Source organism: Leptopilina heterotoma, unplaced genomic scaffold (assembly GCF_015476425.1).
Source record: "Leptopilina heterotoma isolate Lh14 unplaced genomic scaffold, ASM1547642v1 Lhet_31, whole genome shotgun sequence".
NCBI lineage: Eukaryota > Metazoa > Arthropoda > Insecta > Hymenoptera > Figitidae > Leptopilina > Leptopilina heterotoma.
In genome coordinates this window covers 1,311,389-1,333,515 of record NW_025111011.1, presented here as the reverse complement: position 1 = coordinate 1,333,515, position 22,127 = coordinate 1,311,389, and the positions used below count along the sequence as shown (strand labels likewise).

Sequence of the window (22,127 nt, the reverse complement as noted above, 5' to 3'; positions counted from 1 at the left end):
GAAAAAAAACTTGTTTTAAGAGGATTCCTCTTATTTCAATGCTCTCCAATGAAGAGTAATATTCTTAATTCAAGAATAAAATTTAAGAGGATTTTAGATGAGGAATTGTCCTCTTAAAACAAGAATATATCTTTTTCGGTGCACTAAATAAAAAATCCACTAGTTTACTTCTTTTTTGATTTTGAAATTTAGCGTGCTCTTTATGAAGTTTTTTTGGCTTTGAAGGTTGAAAAAAATAGCTTAATTTCACAGGTTGGTACAGTTTTTTTTTTTGGAAAAAGACAAAAATTGTGGGCTTTTCCGAAAAATGAAACAATTTTTTTTTCCGATTCTGTATTACTAAATAAATAATTCACTAATACATCTTTTTGAAATTTAGCGTGGGTTTCATGATGTTTTTTGGCTTTGAAGTTTGAAAAAAGTTGCCTATTTTTCAGTTTTTGGGAAAAAGATTAAAATTGTGGTTGTCTCCGACGAACCAAATTATTTTTTACTTATTCTTCGTCAATAATGAAATAATTCATTAATACATTATTCTAAAATCTAGCGTGGTCTTCATAAAGTTTTTTGACTTTGAAGTTTGACAAAATATAGCGATTTTTACGCTAATCGTCAGTTTTTTGGAAAAAGGTTTAAATTGTGGATGTTTCCGACGAACCAAATTATTTTTTCCTATTCTCTATCACTAATCAAAGAATTCGTTAATACATTATTTTGAAAATTAGCATGGTCTTCATTAAGTTTTTTGGCTTCGAATTTTGCCAAAAATAGCCTTTTTCACACAGAAGAAAATGTGTGTTAAATTTTGTTGCATGTAGTTTTCAGATGATGTTGTTTTACAATTTTGGTGTTATTTTAACCCCATTTAAAATGAATATTAATTTAACACCCTCTAGTGTTAATTTAACACACTCCAGTGTTATTTTAACATCAATGAAGTGTTAAAATCACAAAGTGTTTGTTAAAAATGTTGCGTGTAGTTTTAACACTAATTTTAGTGTTAAAATAACACTTCTTTTTTTCTGTGGCATACTTTTGACTACTTTTTGTAAAAAAAAAGATGAAACTTGTGGGCCTTTCCGAAAAATTAAACTACATATTTTTTTTCTACTCTGTATCACTAAACAAACAATTCACTAATATACATCATTTTGAAATTTAGTTTGGTCTTCACGAAGTTATTTAGCTTTGATATTTTCTTTTCGTGCATTAAATGTTCGGATCCTTAAGTACAGATGAGAAAATAATTAAATAGTTGAAAAGAGATGAAAAAATAAAAAATATATTTAAATTCAAAGTCGAAAACCGTGTGATTTAGAATTTGAAGGGACATTGAATTCTTAATGTTTCAACTTCTCATAAAGCAATCGTCTAAAACTATAATATAGTTACTACATGGGGAGGAGATGAAAATTCAATCTTCGTGTCGTGTCCTTCGTACGGTTGATTTATCAGTAATTAAGTCTACTGGATAATTACACAGGGTCAATCGAGCCAATCGACTAAAAACAGATATTCAGGAGTAACGAAATACACACCCACATATCGTACCTACTTGTTTATGACTATACACACAAAATATATATCAGTGCATGACTAATTGGCGTTTAACTATTGTTTCTTTAATTGCTTTCCGTAACACTTTGAATTTCCATCTCTCTCTTTAACGAAAATAACATCGCAATTTCCTTTTTCTCTCTTTTAAAACATCGTTATTGTTATATTCTTATATTTAACGGTTTTACTTATATTAATTGTTAAAATTATTTATAAACATATCAACATGTAAAAAACGTAGAAAGTAACTTTTGATTCTTTTCTTTTTTTTCGGTTTTGTAAAAATAGAAATTTTATGCTTGAGTGAATTTATTATTGAACAAACGGAGAATGTTAATAATAGACAAAGTTCCAAATATATCGAGATTAGAATGTGTATTTAATAGTGTACCTAACGAACCCTCTGGTTTTATGACTGTTTATGTGAATGTCCGCCCCCTCGACATCTGCATCGTGCGCACATGTTTGACTTTTATATACCTTTTTTTCCCGTATTCCGAATCCGAAAAAAATTTTTTTTTATTTACTAATTTTCAGTTCATTAATCGCAATTTTCCCCCTTCAAAAAAATAATAATAATAATCTTATTTTTAACCTCAAATAAACGGAAACCGAAATGTTTTTTTTTGGAAGGGGAAAGAAAAATCCATTAATTTTATAATTGACTGAAAATTAGTATTAAGGTAATATTGAGAAAAAATATATTTGATTCAAGGAAACGATTACTTTGTCAAATAAATATTTATTTGATTCAAATAATTCGAAACAACTTCTTTAATTACCTTAGACGCTGATGAAGGATTTAAAAATAAAAATTAAAAAAAATTTTAATTTTTCGGGGACTTACATTTTTTCTGCATTTTAACATCGCGACCCGTAAGAAACTCTAATTTTTGAATAAAATTTTTTCAATTATTTGAATTTAACTAATTTTAATTAAAAAAAAAGGGTCAGAATTCGTAAAAATGTTTTTTTTTCATTAAAGTTATTTAAAAATGAATTTTTTGGTACTTTTTAAATAAAATTTTATTTCTGCTAAATGAAGGAACCGATTTAAATGAACCAAGCGGGAATATAAAGGGAATAAAATATATACTTTCGCTTAAAATTAGAAAAATTTTAAAAAAGTTTATTCTTTAATAATTATTTAATAAATTTTTTATAAACAATTAATTTTTTTAATGTTCTGCGCCATTTAAGAAAGAAATATCAACATAGAATCAAAACTATAAGGAATCAAAATCAAAATTAATTAATACGGTAAAAAAAAACAGCACAAATTAAAAATAATAAATTGTTTATAAAAAATTTATTAAATAATTATTAAAATATAAACTTTTTAAAAATTTTCTAATCCTAAAGGAAAGAATATATTTTATCCCCTTTATATTTCCGCTTGGTTCATTTAAATCGCGGTTCATTCATTTAGGAGAAATAAAATTTTGTTTAAAAAGTTGCAAAAAAATTCAATTTGCAATAACTTTTGTAAAAAAAAAAAATTTTTCTGTTCTTTGGTGGACACATTCCTAAAGACAAAAAAAAATGTTTTTTCAACATTTCGATTTAAAAAAATACTTTTTATTTTTTGGGAAAATTTCACGAATTCTGACCCAATAGGAAAAAATTTTTTGTTTAAATTAATCGAAAATATTACCGAAATTGTCACTTACTTCGTAGATCACAAAATAATTTTCTCTTCTTGTCTTTCAAATCGTTCGCTATGGGAGGCATCTGCAAAAAATAAGAAATTTATATCAATAATTAAACAATACTCTTTTTAAAATGAATTATAATAATTAGAATATCATTATTTCTGTATATTTATTATTTTTATGTATTTTTTATCTTTTAATTTATTATTTTTTTATATTATTTACTCATTATTTTATTATTTCTTTTTTTAAGTTTTTTAGTTTTCTATCTTTATTATTTGCTTGATTTAAGACTCATTTTTAATTATCTGAAGTCAAAAAAAATTTTTATGAACTATTTCACATACTAAATATTTAATAAAAATTGTTTTCGATTTCAGCTAGTTAAAAATGACTCTTAAATGTTTTAAAATGAAGCTTGAAACCGGCACTCTGAGCGATTTATATGCGCAAGGCCAAAAAATAGAGTATTTTGAAAAAAGTGGGGGTAAAAACCCAAAAATTTTCGTTTTTCCTATTTTTGATATGGGTATGGTTTTCAATGTATTTTTGTTCGCTGAACACGATTCCGGGTCTTAAAATTGTCTGAAACGTTAGGATTTCGAAAAAAGTGGGGGTAAAGACCCAAAAAATATTTTCTTTTTGCTATTTTCGATATGGGTGTGGTTTTCAATGTATTTTTGTTCGCTGAACACGATCCTGGCTCTCGAAATTGCCTAGCACGTTAGGATTTTGAGAAAAGTGGGGATAAGACCCCAAAGAAAATTTTTTTTTTTACTATTGTTGATATGGTTGTGGTTTTCAATGTATTTTTGTTCGCTAAACACGATCCCAGGTTCGAAAATTACCTAACACGTTAGGATTTCGAAAAAAGTGGGGGTAAAGACCCAAAAAATATTTTCTTTTTGTTATTTTTGATATGGGTGTGGTTTTCAATGTATTTTTGTTCGCTGAACACGATTCTGGCTCTCAAAATTGTCTAGCACGTTAGGATTTTGAGAAAAGTGGGGGTAAGACCCCAAATAATTTTTTTTTTTTGCTATTTTCGATATGGGAATGGTTTTCAATGTATTTTTGTTGGGCAAACACGATCCCGGGTTCCAAAATTGCCTAACACGTCAGGATTTCGAAAAAAGTGGGGGTAAAGACCCAAAAAATATTTTCTTTTTGCTTTCTTTGATATGGGTGTGGTTTTCAATGTATTTTTGTTCGCTGAACACTATCCCGGGGTTTAAAATTACCTAACACGTCAGATTTTCGAAAAAAGTGGGGGTTAAAAATCCAAAAAATATTGTTTGTTTTCTATTTTTGATATGGGTGTGGTTTTCAACGTATTTTTGGTCGCTGAACACTATCCCGGGTCTTAAAATTGCCAAACACATTAGGATTTTGAGAAAAATGGAGGTAGACTCGATATACATGTTATTGGATAAAAAAAATACGTGCGTTTGAATAGATAATTGGAACAAAAGATCCTTCCCCTATGAATGAAATAAATAGAATGGAATAAATGAAATAAAAAAAAAAAAAAAATAGAATAAAAAAATTGCAATGAGAAGAAATAAAATAAAAAACATTTGAATGAAAAGAGAGTTTGGAATATAAATCATTTTTCAAACCCCCAAACACTATTTTCATGATTCTGATGAATATTGATTCGAGTACACACACTTGACAAGATTTTGACACCACGTGCTATAGCACCATATATAGTACAATATACACACAACTCCGTGCACCCCACTGACGCCCTTCGCTCAAAAGAGCGTAAAGCGTCGTCGTCGTAGTCGTCGGCATTTCTAAGTCAGTCTCGCGCGTACATTCAACGTGGTTGGTATGGCCGAGTGTACATCATCGCCAACGACGCTGTGCGCGAAAAAATTACTGATTAATACAAAATCGACAAGTTGGCAACAACGTCTCTTTGGAAAGCAATTAATTAGATGTAATCAAATTAATAATCAGGATATTAAACAATACGAAGTTAATAGTGTATTAACAAATGAGGATGGTCAATCTCTATGCGATGTGATTGGTGTTTATTTTAGTTTTATTAATCCCGGCGCCACGTGCGATGATTTTACACGACAATTGACAGAACTTTATAATAGTGTCAATAATAATAGTAGTGTGACCGATGAGAATTTGGAGATTATTAAAAGAAAAAGATTTGAAGTCGTGCACGTTGTACTTTGGAGTAATGTTGCTGACGTTCTCGATTTTGACGAAAGCTTCAGAAATCATATCACTGATCTACCATGGCTCGCAGTTCCTAACAAAGACTACGAGAGGAAGGTAGAAATTATTTTCTTTTTAGAATTTGCTGCACGAAAATTGCCTGAGAAAATTACTTTTTTTTCACATCAAAGACAATTTTTTTCTGCGTACAAAATATATATTTAAGCGGATAAAGTTCGACGAACAAAGGGCATAAAAATGTCGATAATGAGAACTTACATTTTTTTTCTACGTACAAGAATTAGATGAATAAAAATTCTCTTAGATTTTTATTGAAAAACTATCAAAAGCGTCAATTTTTATTCTGGACCAAAGTCCAACGGAAAAATGTCAAATTTTTAAAAGAAGAAAAAGTTTTTAGAATTTGGAGCACAACAAACATTTTTTCTACACAAGAAAAATTAGGGTACTTAAAATTTTGTTAATTGTTAAGAGTTGTCCACTAAGTTTAATTAGCAAAAATGTTTACTAATTCTTAGTATTATAATTTTCATATAAACTTTATTAAAAAATTAAAAACTACTTTTTAAAAATTCTTAGTAACTTTTCTGTAAAACTTTGGTAAAACTAATTAAAAATTAGAGTTTAATTTTACAATTAAAGCCAAACATTTTTAATGCACAACTTTCGATTTTTAATCAATTAACAAACAAAAAGAAAATGGTTTTAAAATGTTAAAAAATGTTTTACAATTTGGAGGCAATTTGTTAAAAAGCTAATATAAAAATTCAAAAAATTTTCACAAGTTTTTTGTTCTATTTTTTGTGTTTTTTGCAATAATTTCAAAACAAATAAGTACCGATAAAACCTCAGTTCAAAAAACTACCAAGAAATATAAAATTTCGAAAAATTGGAAAAGCTAAAACTGACCAAGTCTACAATAATAATTAATACATAAGAAGAAGAATACAAAATAAGAATTACTACAGAGGAGAAATAATTAATATAGAAGAGAACTAATTAATATAAGCGATAAATAATTAAAGTAGAAAAAAATATTTAATATCGTAGAGAAAGAATTAATACAGAAGAGAAATAATTAATAATTTAATATACAAGATAAATAATTAATATGAAAGATAAATAATTAATATAGAAGAGAAATAATTAATATAGAAGAGAAATAATTAATATAGAAGATAAATAATTAATATACAAGAGAAATGATTAATATAGAAGTTAAATAATTAACATAGAAGAGAAATAATTAATATAGACGAGAAATAATTAATACAGACGAGAAATAATTAATAGAGGTACAATTTATATAGAAGAAAAATAAATACAGAAAAAAATAAAAAAAAACTCCAAAAAAGACCTTAAAAAATAAATAACATCAAAAGCTAATGATAAACGAAAAAATAATGAACCTCGAGTTTAGGAAAATGAAATCCTGACAAAAATTGTACATATTAAATAAACGTACAAAGTGAGGAAGGGGGAGAATTGAGATTTTTAAAATTCCGCGTATGAGTGATTGTATTATAATGAAATATAGTGATTCATTTCACACCCTACATATTAAAATTGACTTATAGGAGAAAATGCCTGTCTGGATTATTTATTGTTACTAGATAATGCATATAATTTTCAAGCGAATGCCATACACGAGCGCATACGTGTCAATAAAGGCATTAATGCACTAATCCGATAAATTGGATATACCCACTGATAATAACTGAATGACGCATATACATATATAATACACCCTTCTATTTTACTCCCGAGTGTAAATCGAAGCAGAAAAAACGAAAGTTCGTTTCCGGTTCGGTTTTTATCGGTGATACTCGGTTCCGGTCTGCTCTTTTTCGCGATGTTATGCTCCGTTTTCTTTTTGTTATGGCGCTACTCTTTTATTTATTTTTTTTTTTTTTTGAAATCACGAATCAATTGTTCGTTTCGGTAAAACTGATCCATAAATAATGACAATAATTACAAAAAACAATGACAATAGGCTTTGGATTAAACTTTAAGGTATAAAAAAAGTCGTCTATTTAATTAAGTGTTGTCCTAATTTCAAATTATTTTCATAAATAATAAAATTTTTTTGTTAACGAATTCAATTATTATTTTCATAAAAAATAATTTAAAATTCTAGAAAATAATAATTGAATTAAAATGATGAAAATAATTTTTATGAAGTTACAGTAACAATATTCTTATAATATAAAATAATGATTTTATCTCTCGGTCATCTTTAATTATTAGAAAACATGAAGAAATCGATCACTCTGAGTCTTCGACTCGGAGCAATTGATATCTTCATGTTTTATAACAATACTTTTATAAGTTGTTTAATTTAAAAAAGGTTTGAATTTAAAATTTTTGAATGTCTTAATTCCTGTGGAAAATCCTGTTCCAAAATGAAGATTAAAAATAGGAATTGTGCAAATATTTTTCTTTTTTTTCTAAAACAAAATAATAATTTTGTTCAAAAAATTGTGATTCATAAACAAAAATAATGCGAAATAAATAAATTTTCTATTTCTTAATCACAGTTGTTTAATAATTTTCTAATTTTGTTTAGAAGTAAAGAACAAAAATCTGCATAATTTCAATTTGACAAAAAAAATATAATATTTAACAAAATTTTAGTCTTTTAATGAAAAGAATTGAAAAAAATTCTGATGATTTCTATTTGTCGTTACAATTTTGAATTAATTATAAAATACAAAAATAATTATAACATAATAATATAATAAACAATCTATCTAAAGATAAAAAAAATAAAAGTATAAACAAAAGACAACTTCAGAGTGTGAGGGATAGAAAAAGTGAATGAATGAAAGAATGAAAGAACATTCATATTAATTATAGTTAATTAATTAATTTTTCAAAAGACGAATATTTTGCGATTCTAAAGTTCCGAACGTTCAAATGAACGAAATTTATTTATTTCTTTATCAAATGAATTTTGTTATTAAAATAATTTTGCGTTACTGTAAAAAATATTATTTATAAACTTTCTAAATGTGAAATTTAATTTTTTAATTTTTATTGCAATGAGTAATTTACAGAGATATGTTTATTAAAAAATATTTCGTTCATTTGAACGCTCCAAACTTGTGGATCATAATATTTTTCATAATTTTCAAATTAAATTACGTTCAACACTTAAATAATTTTTGTTAAATAAATATTTAAAAACTAATTTATTTATCCACAGACATTACATTTACAATATTTTAAATGATTACTGTGTAAAAACTTTTCGAAATTTGACAATTTCCAAAAAATTACAACTGTATTTCTTTCAAAATTTAATAATTTTTTTGTTGTTGTTTTTGATTAAAATTATTCAAAACTTTTACAATTTTTTAAGAAAAAAGAAATTTTAAATATTTAAAAGAAAATAAAAAATTGAATATTGTTACAGTTTTACAACAATTAAAATTTTTAAAGATTACAATTTAAAAATCTATTGAAATTTAATTATTTCTAAAAATTCATAATATAATACGTCTAATATTTAATTATGAACTAAATTTTTAATTGAAATTTAATTTTAAATCAATAATTCTTCTTAGAACGTTGTACGAAAATTCAATTATTTAAATATAAAAATAAATAATTTAATGAATAATTGAATATTTCTTAAAATTGAATTCTTATAGATAAGTTTTGTCAGAATTTCTTAAAATAATTGAATTCTTTCGAAGAATTTTATTAACATTTATAAAAATAATTGCATTTTTCTAGGAATTTATTAAAAATTGTATAAAAGTAATTGAAATTCTGTGAAACGTATCATTATTTATAAAAATAATTTAAGTCTTGCAAAGAATAAAATTTTTCAAATATAGTTGATGTCATTGAATTCCTGTAAAAATTTTATTATCTTCAAAAATAATTGAATTTCTGCGAAGAAGTTTATTAAAATTATATTCAAAATAATTGAATTTATCGAAAGTATTTTATTATTTATGAAAATAATTTAATTTTAGCAAAGAATTTAATTATTTACTTGAATAATTGAATTCTTACAAATTTTTTTCGACGAATTTAATTAAAATTTTATTGAAAATAATTCAATTCTTGTATTATATAGAATTTTAATAAAATTTTTAAATATAATTGAATTTCTGTGAAGAGTTGCATTAAAATTTTTAAATAATAATTGAATTCCCGAGAAGAATTTTATAAAAATTCTTTTAAATAATGGAATTCTTTTGCGAAATTTTATTAAATAATAGTAGATATTAAAAATAATTGAATTTCTGCGAAGATTTTCATTATTTCGGAAAATAATTGAATTCTTACGAAAAATTTTCTTAACATTATATTCAAAATAATTGAATTTATCTAAAGTATTTTATTATTTATGAAAATAATTAAATTCTAGCAAAGAATTTTATTTTTTACTTGAATAATTGAATTCTTACAAATTTTTTTCAACGAATTTAATCAAAATTTTATTGAAAATAATTAAATTCTTATATACATATATAGAATTTTAATAAAATTTTTTAAAATAGTTGAATTTCTGCGAAGAGTTGCATTAAAATTTCCAAAAAATAATTGCATTCCCATAAGAAGAAATTTATAAAAATTCTTTTAAATAATTTATTTTTGACGAAAAAATTCAATGCAAATTGTATTTTAAATAATTGAATTCTTGTAAAAATTTTATTATTTATGAAAATAATTGAATGTTAGTTTACAAAGAATTTTATTAACATTCTTTTAAATAATTGAATTGTTTTGGAAAATTTTATTAAATAATTGTAGATATCGAAAATAATTGAATTTCTGCGAAGATTTTTATTATTTACTAGAATAATTGAATTCTTACGAAGAAGTTTCTTAAAATTTATCAAAATATTTGAATCGTTTCAAATAACTTTAAAAAAATTTAGAGAATAATTTTTTATTTCCATTATTAGCTGATGTATAGCAGTGTAAATTCTAAAAAAAAAGAAAAAAAGTAGCTTTTAGTGCCATAAATCTAAGAAGGTATCCAAATAGTAGCAAATCGTAAAAAAGTAGTAAATAGTTGGTTTTGTTAGATGAGTGTGAAGCCTGTTTTTATTTTCCTGATTTAGTTTTTAGCGAAAACAAATATTAATTACAATTCCTAAAATTTTACTTTTGTTTTTAATTTCAATTTTTGAGATTTTGCCTTTTATTTGGAGATTATGTCGAGGGGTTTGAAGAACAACTCCCATGCGAGGAATAAGTGTTCACATTAGGATATGTCGATAATAATCTACTATATAGATATATGAATGCGCCCATTACTGATTAATGATAATTATTTATCAATGGACAAGTTCAATAAGACCTTTTGCGACCTAACCCTATGCATGAGGGTTAACGGTCTTTTGATGAATGCACGTAAACCGCAAACCACAAGCCATCGCATGTATGAAACTTTTGTGCTTTACCTACACGAATACAAGGGAATATTGTGCATCATACATTTACATGTATACACATTGACTCTCAATGTCTGTATGATTGCCAATTTCAGTTTATCGCTTTACTCGATGTGCGCTCCCATATGGATTAATTTGGAAATTTGTGACTGGTTGAAGCCTTTTTTTTTCATCTCGCACCCATTCCCTTTTGTTTCCAACCACAGACATGAATTTGTATTGTCTAAATTACACGGATTCTTGGATATTGAATATTAAATATTTAAATATTTCAAGTAAATTTCTTTATTATATCGAGTAGTAATAATTAACCCTAAGACTCCCTATCTGGAGTATTTTAACCCTAGTTAGGTTATTCAGAGCTTAGATCGACTTTAAGGCGTAAAAAATGTCGCTTAGTCGATTAAAAATATTTTAAAATATCGAAAAAATCGTTTATTTAATTAAGTGTTACCACAAAAAATTTTAATTTTGTATTTTTCTTCTTTTCCCCTTTCACTGATTTCTAAATTCCATTATTCAAAACTTGAATAATTTTGATAAATAAATATTTACCTCAATCTTATTTGTTTATCCACGGAAAATAAAATTTTAGAAAATTGAAATTAAAAGCTCCTTTGAAATTTAATAATTTCTAAAAATACAACTATCACCATTCCAAAATTCAATTATTTTCTAAAATTTTTAACGAAAACTTCATCTCCAAATCAACTATTTTTAATAATTTTCCGAAATGCTTTTTTCAAAAATATTTTAAAATAATTTTTAGAAGCTAATTTTCATAAATTTTAATTTTTCAATTTATACTTGAAGATTTTTCATTAAAATTTTTGAGAATTCAATTAGTTTCAAAAATTTTAATCAAATTCTTGTATAGAATTTAGTTATTTTTATAACAATATAAAATTTTTGCAGTAATTCAATTCTTTTTTTTTAAATTTCAATAAAATTTCTTGAAGGAATTCAATCATTTTCTACAATAATTTTTTACTAAACTTCATCTTTAAATCAATTATTTATAATAATTTCACGGCAGTTCTTCGAGAATTCAATTATTTAAATAAAAAAATTCAATTATTTATAATAATTGTAACTTATTTTCATTTTTTTAAGTTATTATGGTAAAATATTTTCAAAAAATTATTATAAAGAAATTCTTAAAATTAATTTTTTTTAAATATTTAAAAATAATGTTTGAAAGATAATATTTTTTCAATTATATACAATTGAAAAATTTCGAAACAATTGAAATTTGATAAAATCTTCTAAAAATAATTGTTTTTTTTGAAAAATATTAAAAAAAGATCAAATTTTTGAAGAATTTAAAATTTTCTTCAATTGTAATTGAATTTCTAAATTAAAATTTAATTATAAATATGAATCAAATGTGATATCTCCTAAATTTTCAGAAGTCTAAAAAAGTAAATTTTAAAAAATTTTAATTAACTTTGTTCGAAGATAATTGAATCTTAAAAAATTATGATAAAATACTTCTGAGAATTATGTTTTTTTTAAATATTATATTATAATGTAATTTTTCAAAAATGATTGTATTTCTTAAAAGAATTTTTGTATAATTTAAAGAAAACTAATTTTTTGAAGAACATTAATTAAAAATTTTAAAAACGATTATTTTCAACCAAAATGTTAAAAAAAATTCTAAAAAATTTTAATATTATTTTTTGTATGTATTTGAATTTTTAAAAATTGAAAATATTGAAAATAATTTGAATTTTAAAAAATTAAAATAAAAAAATTCTAAGAATTGCTTTTTTCAAACATATTTTAATATAATTTTTAGAAGCTAATTTCCATTAATTTTCATTTTTGAAGATTGAAATTTCAATTTCACTTGAAGATTTTTCATTAAAATTTTTAAGAATAATTCAATTATTTTCACAATTTTTTAATTAAAATTCTTTGAAAGTTCATTTTTAAAAATTGTAATATATAATATGTACTTGAAAAAAATTAATTATTTTTAATTAAATTTTACCAAATTTTAATTATTTAAAATCTTGTTAATTGTATATTTCGGAAATTTAATTAGAAAGAAATTATTTAGAGGTGTGCAAAAATTCGAATTTTACATGGGTTCGAAATTCGAACCGAATCGAACCCATGTTAATTCTTATGGAGAGAATCGAATTTTTGAAATTTGCACAGCTCTAAAATTATTCAAAAATAATTTTTGAAAGATTTGTTTATAATTTTTTTTTTACACTATAAAAATCGAAATGAATTGCATTTTATACTAAAAATATGGTATTTTGTTGCAATTTTTGAAAATGAGTCGAAAAAAGTCGCATTTTTTGAAAATAGCAAAAAAAAGTCATAATATCTGAGGCCTGGTTATTATATAACACTATTTCAAATTCAAACATGTCTTTCAAAAATTTCTATTGAAGCCTGTTCCTGGAATGTTATAATTATTATAATTGTCTAAATTTTAGATGAATTTTCAAGTAATTCAAAGATAAAATTTTTAATCTGTCTGCAAGTATAACAAAAAACCCTTAAAAGGTACGACGCAGTCAGTTATTTAAAAAATAATAAACAATATAATTCACGGTGGGTATAATTTTTATTAATAAAATTTGTCGTCCGCTTTGTTTTTAAAGTCGTGAAGATTTTGAAATTTCTATATAGAGCTTTACTTTTAAAACCAGCTTTTGTACAAGTGCATTTGTAAATTTCTCATCCGCTGGATTAAACCTTTTCACTTTTTTCAAAGTTGAGAGATTTTTCAAGGACTTATACATTTTTAATGTTGCTTGCTTTTCTATTTTTAGAACACACTAAAAAATTCTGAATTTTATAAAATGCTTTTTAAAACGAAAAAAAAAAAAAGAAATACTCTTTTCACTAATGAAATGACATATATACAACTTTTACACTTGGAAACATTAGTTTCGCTTTGATCTTCGTGTGTAACATTTTTTAAAAAATTACTCCCAGTAATGAGTGAAAGGATATGCATGACTTTACAGATGAAGTGGATATCACGCGAAATAGCAGTACAATCTTTATTTGTCCAATCGGAGATAATTATTTATTTAAACTCTGCTTCCGAAAGAGGAAAACTGTAATCTTTTTTTAGAGAATTATAATTTGTATTTTATTTTTTTTTATATTAAAAAGAATATAAAAAAATGGGTATTGATTAAATTAACTATAATTTAAATGTTCTTTCATTCATTTACTTTTTCTGTCCCTCACACTTTGAAGTTGTGTATTTTGCATTATTTTTGTTTATGAATCACAATTTTTTTAACAAAATTATTATTTTGTTTTAGAAAAAGGAGAAAAATATTTAAACAATTCCTAGTTTTAATCTTATTTTTGGAACAGGATTTTCCACAGGAATTAAGATATTGAAAAATTTCAAATTCAAACCTTTTTTAAATTAAACAACTTATAAAAGTATTGTTATAAAACATGAAGATATATAATGAAGATATATAACATTATACTTTATAAGAGTATTGTTATTGTAACATCATCAAAATTATTTTCATCATTTTAATACAATTATTATTTTCTAGAATTTAAAATTATTTTTTATGAAAATAATTAAATGTTTGCATACAATTTTATTAAAATTTTTTTCAAATAATTGAATTTTTTTTTGGGAAATTTTATTAAAATAGTAGATATTGAAAATCATTAAATTGCAAAAAGTTTTTAAAAATAATTAAATTTTGCAAAGAATTCTATTAAAAAATTTTTGAAAATAATTGAATGTTTGTGTGGCATTTTAATAAATTTTTTTGAAAGTAATTGAATTTCTAAAAAGCATTTTATTATTTATGAATTTAATTTAATTCCCAAGAAGAAATTTATTACTATTAAAAATAATTGAATTCTGGTGATAAATATTGTTAATTTTTGAAAATTATTGAATTTTGCAAAGAATTTTATTAAAATGCTTCAAAATAATTGAATTTTCGGAAATAATTTTGTTATTTATCTTCAAGGTAATTCAATTCTTTCGAAGAATTATTTATGCAAATAACTAAATTCCTTGGAAGAATTTTATTAAAATCTAAAAAAAATAATTGAATTATTTAAAAAAAAAAAATTAATATTAAAATTGTATTTAAAATAATTGATTTCTTTCGAACAATTTTATTAATATTTTTGAAAATAGCTAAATTCTTCATATGAATTTTATAAACATTGTTTTATATATTCAAATTGCGAAAATTTTTAAAAAATAATTAAATTTTACAAAGAATACTATTAAAATTTTTTAGAATAATTGAATGTCTGTGTGGAATTTATTTATTAAATTATTTTGAAAATAATTAAATTCCTAAAAAGCAATTATATTATTTATGAAAATAATTTAATTTTTGCAAACGATTTTATTAGAATTTTTTAAAATAATTAAATTTCCAAAAAGAAATTTATTATTTACAAAAATAATTGGATTTTCTGGGAAGAATTTTATTGGTTATAAAAATAATTGAATTCTTGCGAAGAACTTTATTCAATTATTTTTTAAATAATTGAATGCCTTGTAATGATTTTTATTATTTTGGAAAATAATTGAATTCTTGCACCAAATTTTATTGAAATTTTTATAAATAATTGAATTTCTCTCAGAAGAATTTTAATATTTATAAAAATAATTGAATTCTTGGGAAAAACTATATTCAATTTTTTAAAACATAATTGAATTCCTCAAAAGAATTTTATTATTTATAAAAATAATTGAATTCTTGCGAAGAACTTTATTAAATTTTTTTAAAAATAATTGAATTTTTTAGAAGAATTTTAGTATTTATAAAAATAATTAAATTACTGCGAATTATTTGTGTAAATAATTAAATTCTTAGAAAAAATTTAATTAAAATTTTATTTAAAACAATAAATTTCTTTTTAACAATTTTATTAAATTTTTGAATATAATTGAATTCCTGTGAAAAATTATAATATTGTTGTAAATAATTGAATTCTTCCAAAGAATTAAAAAAAATATTTTTCTAAATAATTGATTTTTTCGAAGAATTGAAATTGAAATTTTTCAAAAATAATTGAATTACTCAGAAGAATTTTATTGCGCAAAATTTTATTAAAATTTTTAAAAAAATTGAATATCTGTGAAAAATTTTGCTATTTTTGAAAATATTTCAATTCTGCATAACAATTTTGTAAACATTGTTTTAAATAAATAATTTTTTCGAAATATAATAAATATTATGAAAATTTTAGTTTAAATAATTGAATTCTTGTGAAAAACTATTATTTGTGAAAATAATTGAATTTTTCGATTAATTAATTTAAAATAGTATTAAAAATAATTGAAATTCCTCAATGAGTTTTATTATTTATGAAAATAATTGAATTCTTGCTTAGAATTTTATGAAAAATATTTTTTAGAAAATTAAATTTCCATGGAAATTGTTATTATTAGTGAAAGTAATTGAATTATTGTGAAGAATAGTGTATAAAAATTTTGTTAAATAATTGATTATTTTTATTTTGTTTCCTTAAAAAAATTTTATTCCTATTTATGAAAATAATTGAATTCCTGTGAAATTTTTATTATTTATGAAAATAATTAAATGTTTGCATAGAATTTTAGTAAATTTCTTTTGAATAATTGAATTCTTTTTGGGAAATTTTATTAAAATAGTAGATATTGAAAATCATTGAAATTAGAAAAATGCATTTTATTTTTGAAAATAATTGAAAGTAGGACAAGAATTTTTTTGGAATTTATGAAAATAATTGAATTTTGGAGAAGAATTTTGTTATTTATAAAGACAATTGGGATTTTTACGAGAATTTTTTTCAAATTCTGAACATAGTTGAATTTTATAAGAATTTTATTTTTTTTCGAAAATAATTGAATTTCTGCAATTATTTGTAATTTCTCAAAAATTGAATTTTTTTTAGTGTTTTCAACAAAAATTTAAATTAGAAAATTTTTAAATTCTATTATTTTTAAAATTGCTAATTTTATTTTAAAAAAAGGCAGTAAGAAGTGCAATAGTTGCTATAGTTGAATGAAGAAAGAGGAAAAGTTTTTTGTTTCAAGGAACCATTTATTTTACATCGGGGTTACAATAATGAGAAGAAAGAATGAAGACTAATGCATCATTAGTGGATCAAAAAGATCTTTCATTCGACTGATGATGCATATCGTTCTACAACTAAATTACAGTCCCGTCAGCTGTTTTCACATTCGCCTTAGATTTATAAAACTCGAATTCATTCGACGCACACGATGCGTTTTCCATTAATTGCTCACATCCCCTCTTCTTTACTTCCATTCCCGTCTATTCAACTTGAATTTAATTAGAAATTTTTTATTTTTATCACATCCAATTATTAACAAGCAACCGTTGGTTCGGGGAAAAGCACCTCTAGGAAAACTTTTTAAAAAAAACTGAAATATCTCACTAGAGCTTTCAGGTTTAATTGAGTTTTTATTTACTTTTAGTCTATATATTGAAAATATCGAGAAATAAAAATGAATTTAATAGAAGGGAATAAAAAAGAAGAAGAGAATATCAACCAAGTGGAAAATGTGTCTGTTTATGTCTCTTATATAACGGAAGATATAAATAAGAGAACATATAGATCCAATATCAATGTCTTTACTGTATAAAAAGTGTATTGAACTCGAGACTAAAGAAAATGTCAATATGAATAGTCTGCCTTTTCATAAAAAAAAATTGCTATAGTGGTGATTCTATTTTACAGTCTAGTAGTCTAACTTGTACCTTAATGTTTCCGAAGGGGATTATCAATTTCGTGTTTATGGCAGTATTAGTTTCTGTACAGCATCATTAGACTAAACACTAAACTAAAACATTAAAACAAAAACTTTTCTTTAACAAAACTTTGTTTCTATATCATTATAGATTGCGGATGTGCTTAAATAGTTCCTAACCACATACCTCTAGTAACGAACCCTTTCATGTAACGAGACCTAATATTTTACGGTCACTATAGTGTCAAGTAAATTGAACCCAATTTATCACCAACTTATTAATAGACATCAGGGGACAGGAGAAATCTTAGCACATCACTAACTTGATGCATTGCTTTAAAAACTCAAGAAGTGATTTTTCCCATCAAACGAAATGATTTTTTCCCTTTGAACGACTTTGACGTCCAAGTCATTCTGAAAACAACACAAAACAACACAACAAAAAACTCATTCAATGTTACGATATTGAAAGGAAGAAATATAAACGGGGAAAAAAGGGTAACGAAAAAAGTAGAAGCTGCAAAGTGTAATGTCCTCAACGACCCTTTGTTATTAGACATCAAAGGGAAACTAAGTCCGTCCCTTTGTGACAGGAAGACATTCACCTTTGAACCTTGATACCATTAACGCACTATAGATTTCAAAGGGCGTCATCGTCAATCCTGCATAATTTGTGGGGGAAAATTCCGTTAAGGAAAAATCAAGATTAATGGAATCAATGTAAGTGAATTGTTCTCTAATACTCAAAAGCGAGCTCAAAAGCAAGCTCAAAAGAATAATTTCACACTTGCTGCGAATGTAAACATATACGAACAGCAATGTTATTATCATATGTGACACACCAACAAATTATAGGTTTTGTTTAGAAAAGTATTTGCTTGATATAAGATTCATTTTTAATTATCTGTAGTCAAAAAACAGTTTTTATTAATTATTTAGTATATAAAATAGTTAATAAAAATAGTTTTTGACTATACAGATAATTAAAAATGAATCTTAAATCAAGCAAAAACTTTCCTAAACATAAACTATAATTTGTTGCCGCGTTAGGTGCGTTCTTTCGTGGAGCGTCACATATATATATATTAAAAAGAAGAAAATCAGTAACAAATTTTAAACATTTATAAGTTTTAACATTAACGAAACATTAGTACAACAATGATTATACATTTTCATAGTAAAATGTCGGAATTGACAATATGTCATAGTTTCATAAAAGATGACAGACGTTCAGTAATCAAAATCTCAGAATCCAATTAATCTTGACTGGAGCATACGAAATTTATGCCTTCAGGTATGTCATCTATTACCTAGCTTAGGCTTCTAGAGTCAATATATGCAGAACAGCAGGGGTTGAAATCAGAGGGCAGTCGAGGTTACAACAGAAGCGTCAAATACACCCGCTCATATCTATACCAATATAGATTATAAATTTTAATTTTTCATTAATTCAGAATTTTAGATCCATCAAGTCAGAGTAAAAAAACTAAAAAATTAGGGCATCAAAGAAACGTTTTCTTTCAAGGATGAGACAAAAATTTGATTTTGTTTTTTTCAGAGAGAATTTTGATATTTTCCCTGACACTATAAAGAATATTGTAATTCACCCTAAAAATTATTGAATACCTACACAAAAAATATTTCTAATAAAATAGTGAGTATCTATTATTATAAATTTAACAACAATTCGCGCGCTAAAGCGCGCTGCTAATTTCTTACTCCCTTTTTAAAATAATAAATAAATAAAATTAGCAATTTTAAAAATAAAAGAATTGGAAAATTTTCTAATTTTAATTTTTGTTAAAAACATTAAAAAAATTGAATTTTGAAGAAGTTACAAATGATTGTAGAAATTAAATTATTTTCAAAAGTAATAAAATTACTATCATAAAATTCAATTATGTTCAAAATTTGAAAAAAATTCCAATTGTCTTTATAAATCACAAAATTCTTCTTCTCTAAAGTTCAATTATTTTCATAAATGTCAAAAAAATTCTTGTCCTAATTTCAATTATTTTCAAAAATTTTTCTAATTTCAATGATTTTCAATATCTACTATTTTAATAAAATATCCCAAAAAAAATTCAATTATTTAAAACAATTTTAATAAAATTTTATGCAAACATTTAATTATTTCTTTTTCTAAAACAAAATAATAATTTTGTTAAAAAAATAGTGCTTCATAAACAAAAATAATGCAAAATAAATAAATTTTCTATTTCTTAATTACAGTTGTTTAACAATTTTCTAATTTTGCTTAGAAGTAAAAAACAGAAATCTGCCTAATTTTAATTTGACAAAACATAATATTTAACAAAATTTTAGTCTTTTAATGGAAGGATACTTTAATAAAATTACCCAAAAAAAACTCTGAAGTTGTCTTTTGTTTATATTTTTGTATTTTGTTATCTTTAGATATAGATTGTATATTATATTATTATGTTATAATTAATAATTATTTTTATTTTATAATTAATTCAAAATAATTAATAATTGGGATTTTGTCGAGATTTTTTTTGTAAATTTTAACATAATTGAATTTCTGCAATCATTTGTAACTTCTTCAAAATTCAATTTTTTTTATTGTTTTTAATTAAAATTCTTCTATAAATCAATTATTTTTAATAATTAATTAAATATATATCGACAAATTTAACTAATTTTAGAAGATTTTGAATTATTAAAATTTTTCAAAAATCTAAGTTCATTAAAATTTTGAATTAAATTCATTCAACATTGAAATTTTATAAAATTTCAAATTGAAATCGTTTGAAGTTCATTTATTTATGAAAATTGTAAACGCAACTCTTTTAAAATTGAATTAATTTTGAAATATTTAAGTAAAATTCTTCATTAAATAATTTGTTTATTTTATGATAGTTGTTCAAGATTTAAGTTATTTAAAAAGAAATTTTTGGCAGAAATTGAAAAAAATGAAGGTTTTGTATTAGAATTCGTGGTATATAATTTTATAGTTTATGAGTCAAATAAAAAAGACACAAAAATTCAGAATTTTCTTATGAATTCTAAAAATTTAATTTTTTTAAGTACTTATTTTTTTTATACTTAAACATAGATAAATTTATGATTAATTTTAAGAATTCATACTGTAACTGCTTTAAAATTTGCATTATAATTTCAATTCAATTATTTTTTTTTCAATTTTTAATTAAACTTCTTCTCTAAATCAATTATTATTTTTGATATTTTTTGAGAAAGTTCTTTGAAAATTCAATTGTTTAAAGAAAAAAAATAAAGTTAATTTAAAATAATTCTAAAATTCATTTACCTACTTACAATTCAATATTATGAAATTTCGAAAATTTTTCAATTATATTTATTTATTTAATTTCTTTAATTTTAATTTAAAATATTTAAAAATACAATTGATTTCAAAAAAATTTCAATCAAAATTTTCCAAAAAACTAAACCTTTTTAAAATTTTCAATTGAAATACGAATAAAAATTCAAAATTTCCATAAGAAACCTTATAAAATTCAATTACTAATAAAAATTGTGTAAGCAACTCTTAAAAAATTCAATTATTTTTAATAAAATTTTAGGAAATTTCAATTATTTCAAAACATTTCAAAGAATCTTTTTATAAAAATTCAATTATCTTTAAAAAATAGAACGGAAATATTTTAAAAACCTAATTTTTCAGAATTTTTAATAAAATTTTTCGAAAATTTAATTTTTGACAAAAATTTAGGAAATTTCAATTATTTTAAAACATTTTAAATAATCTGTTTATAAAAATTCAATTTACTTTAAACAATAGAACTGAAATATTTTAAAAACCTTATTTTTCAGAATTCTCAATAAAATTTTTCGAAAATTTAGTTATTGACAAAAATTTGATTTTGATTGTTTTATTTACTATTTATTAAATTTAAATTCTTTAAAAATTCAGGTTTTTTTTAAAAATCTTTAGTAAAATTCTTTAAGAAATTAAATTATTTCCCATTTTCTATATGAAACATTTGAAATTCAACTATTAATGAAAATTATAAGCGCAACTCTTATAAAATTCAATTATTTTTAATGATCCACAAGTTTTAAAGGTTGAAATGAACGAAATAATTTTCTATCAAAAATATTTTTGTAATTTACTGTTTACAATGAAAATTAAAAACTTAAATTTTACATTCAAAAACTTTATTTTTGACAGTAACACACAATTATTGCAATAAAAATTTTAATTGAAGAAGAAATAAATAAACTTCGTTCATTTGAATGTTCAGAACTTTGGGATCGTTATTTTTAATAAAATTTTAGAAAATTTCAATTACTATTGTCTATTTCGAAACATTTCAAATATCTGTTTATAAAAATTTAATTATCTTTAAAAAATAAGAACTGAAATATTCGAAAAACCTCATTTTTTAGAATTTTAAATAAAATTTGTTGAAAATTCGCAATTTTTGAAAAAAAATCTTTATTTAAATAAATCTTTGTAAAATTAACTAATTGATGAAATTAATTGTTTTAGATATAATTTAGACTCTTTAATGCTGCTTTTTTACTCTAATATTTGTGACTAATTATTTATTTATTGTGACTGTCTTAATTATTTACTAA

General features: G+C 22.7%; 1 protein-coding gene and 1 long non-coding RNA gene across 2 annotated transcripts in view; one reads left to right on the top strand and one right to left on the bottom strand.

Annotated features, from left to right (window-relative positions):
* Positions 1 to 3,227: 3,227 nt before the first annotated feature.
* The window catches only part of LOC122504664, a 98,956-nt gene continuing 80,056 nt past the window's right edge, over positions 3,228 to 22,127 (bottom strand). Inside the window, exon 4 of the long non-coding RNA XR_006301853.1 lies at positions 3,228 to 3,288. This is a non-coding gene — a long non-coding RNA (uncharacterized LOC122504664). The remainder of the gene's footprint in view (positions 3,289 to 22,127) is intronic.
* Positions 5,000 to 22,127, top strand: part of LOC122504662 (nucleoredoxin-like) — a 106,981-nt gene continuing 89,853 nt past the window's right edge. The window contains exon 1 of the mRNA XM_043615857.1: positions 5,000 to 5,504. Within this exon, the coding sequence (XP_043471792.1) occupies positions 5,046 to 5,504 (459 nt within the window). The 5' untranslated portion in view covers positions 5,000 to 5,045. The remainder of the gene's footprint in view (positions 5,505 to 22,127) is intronic.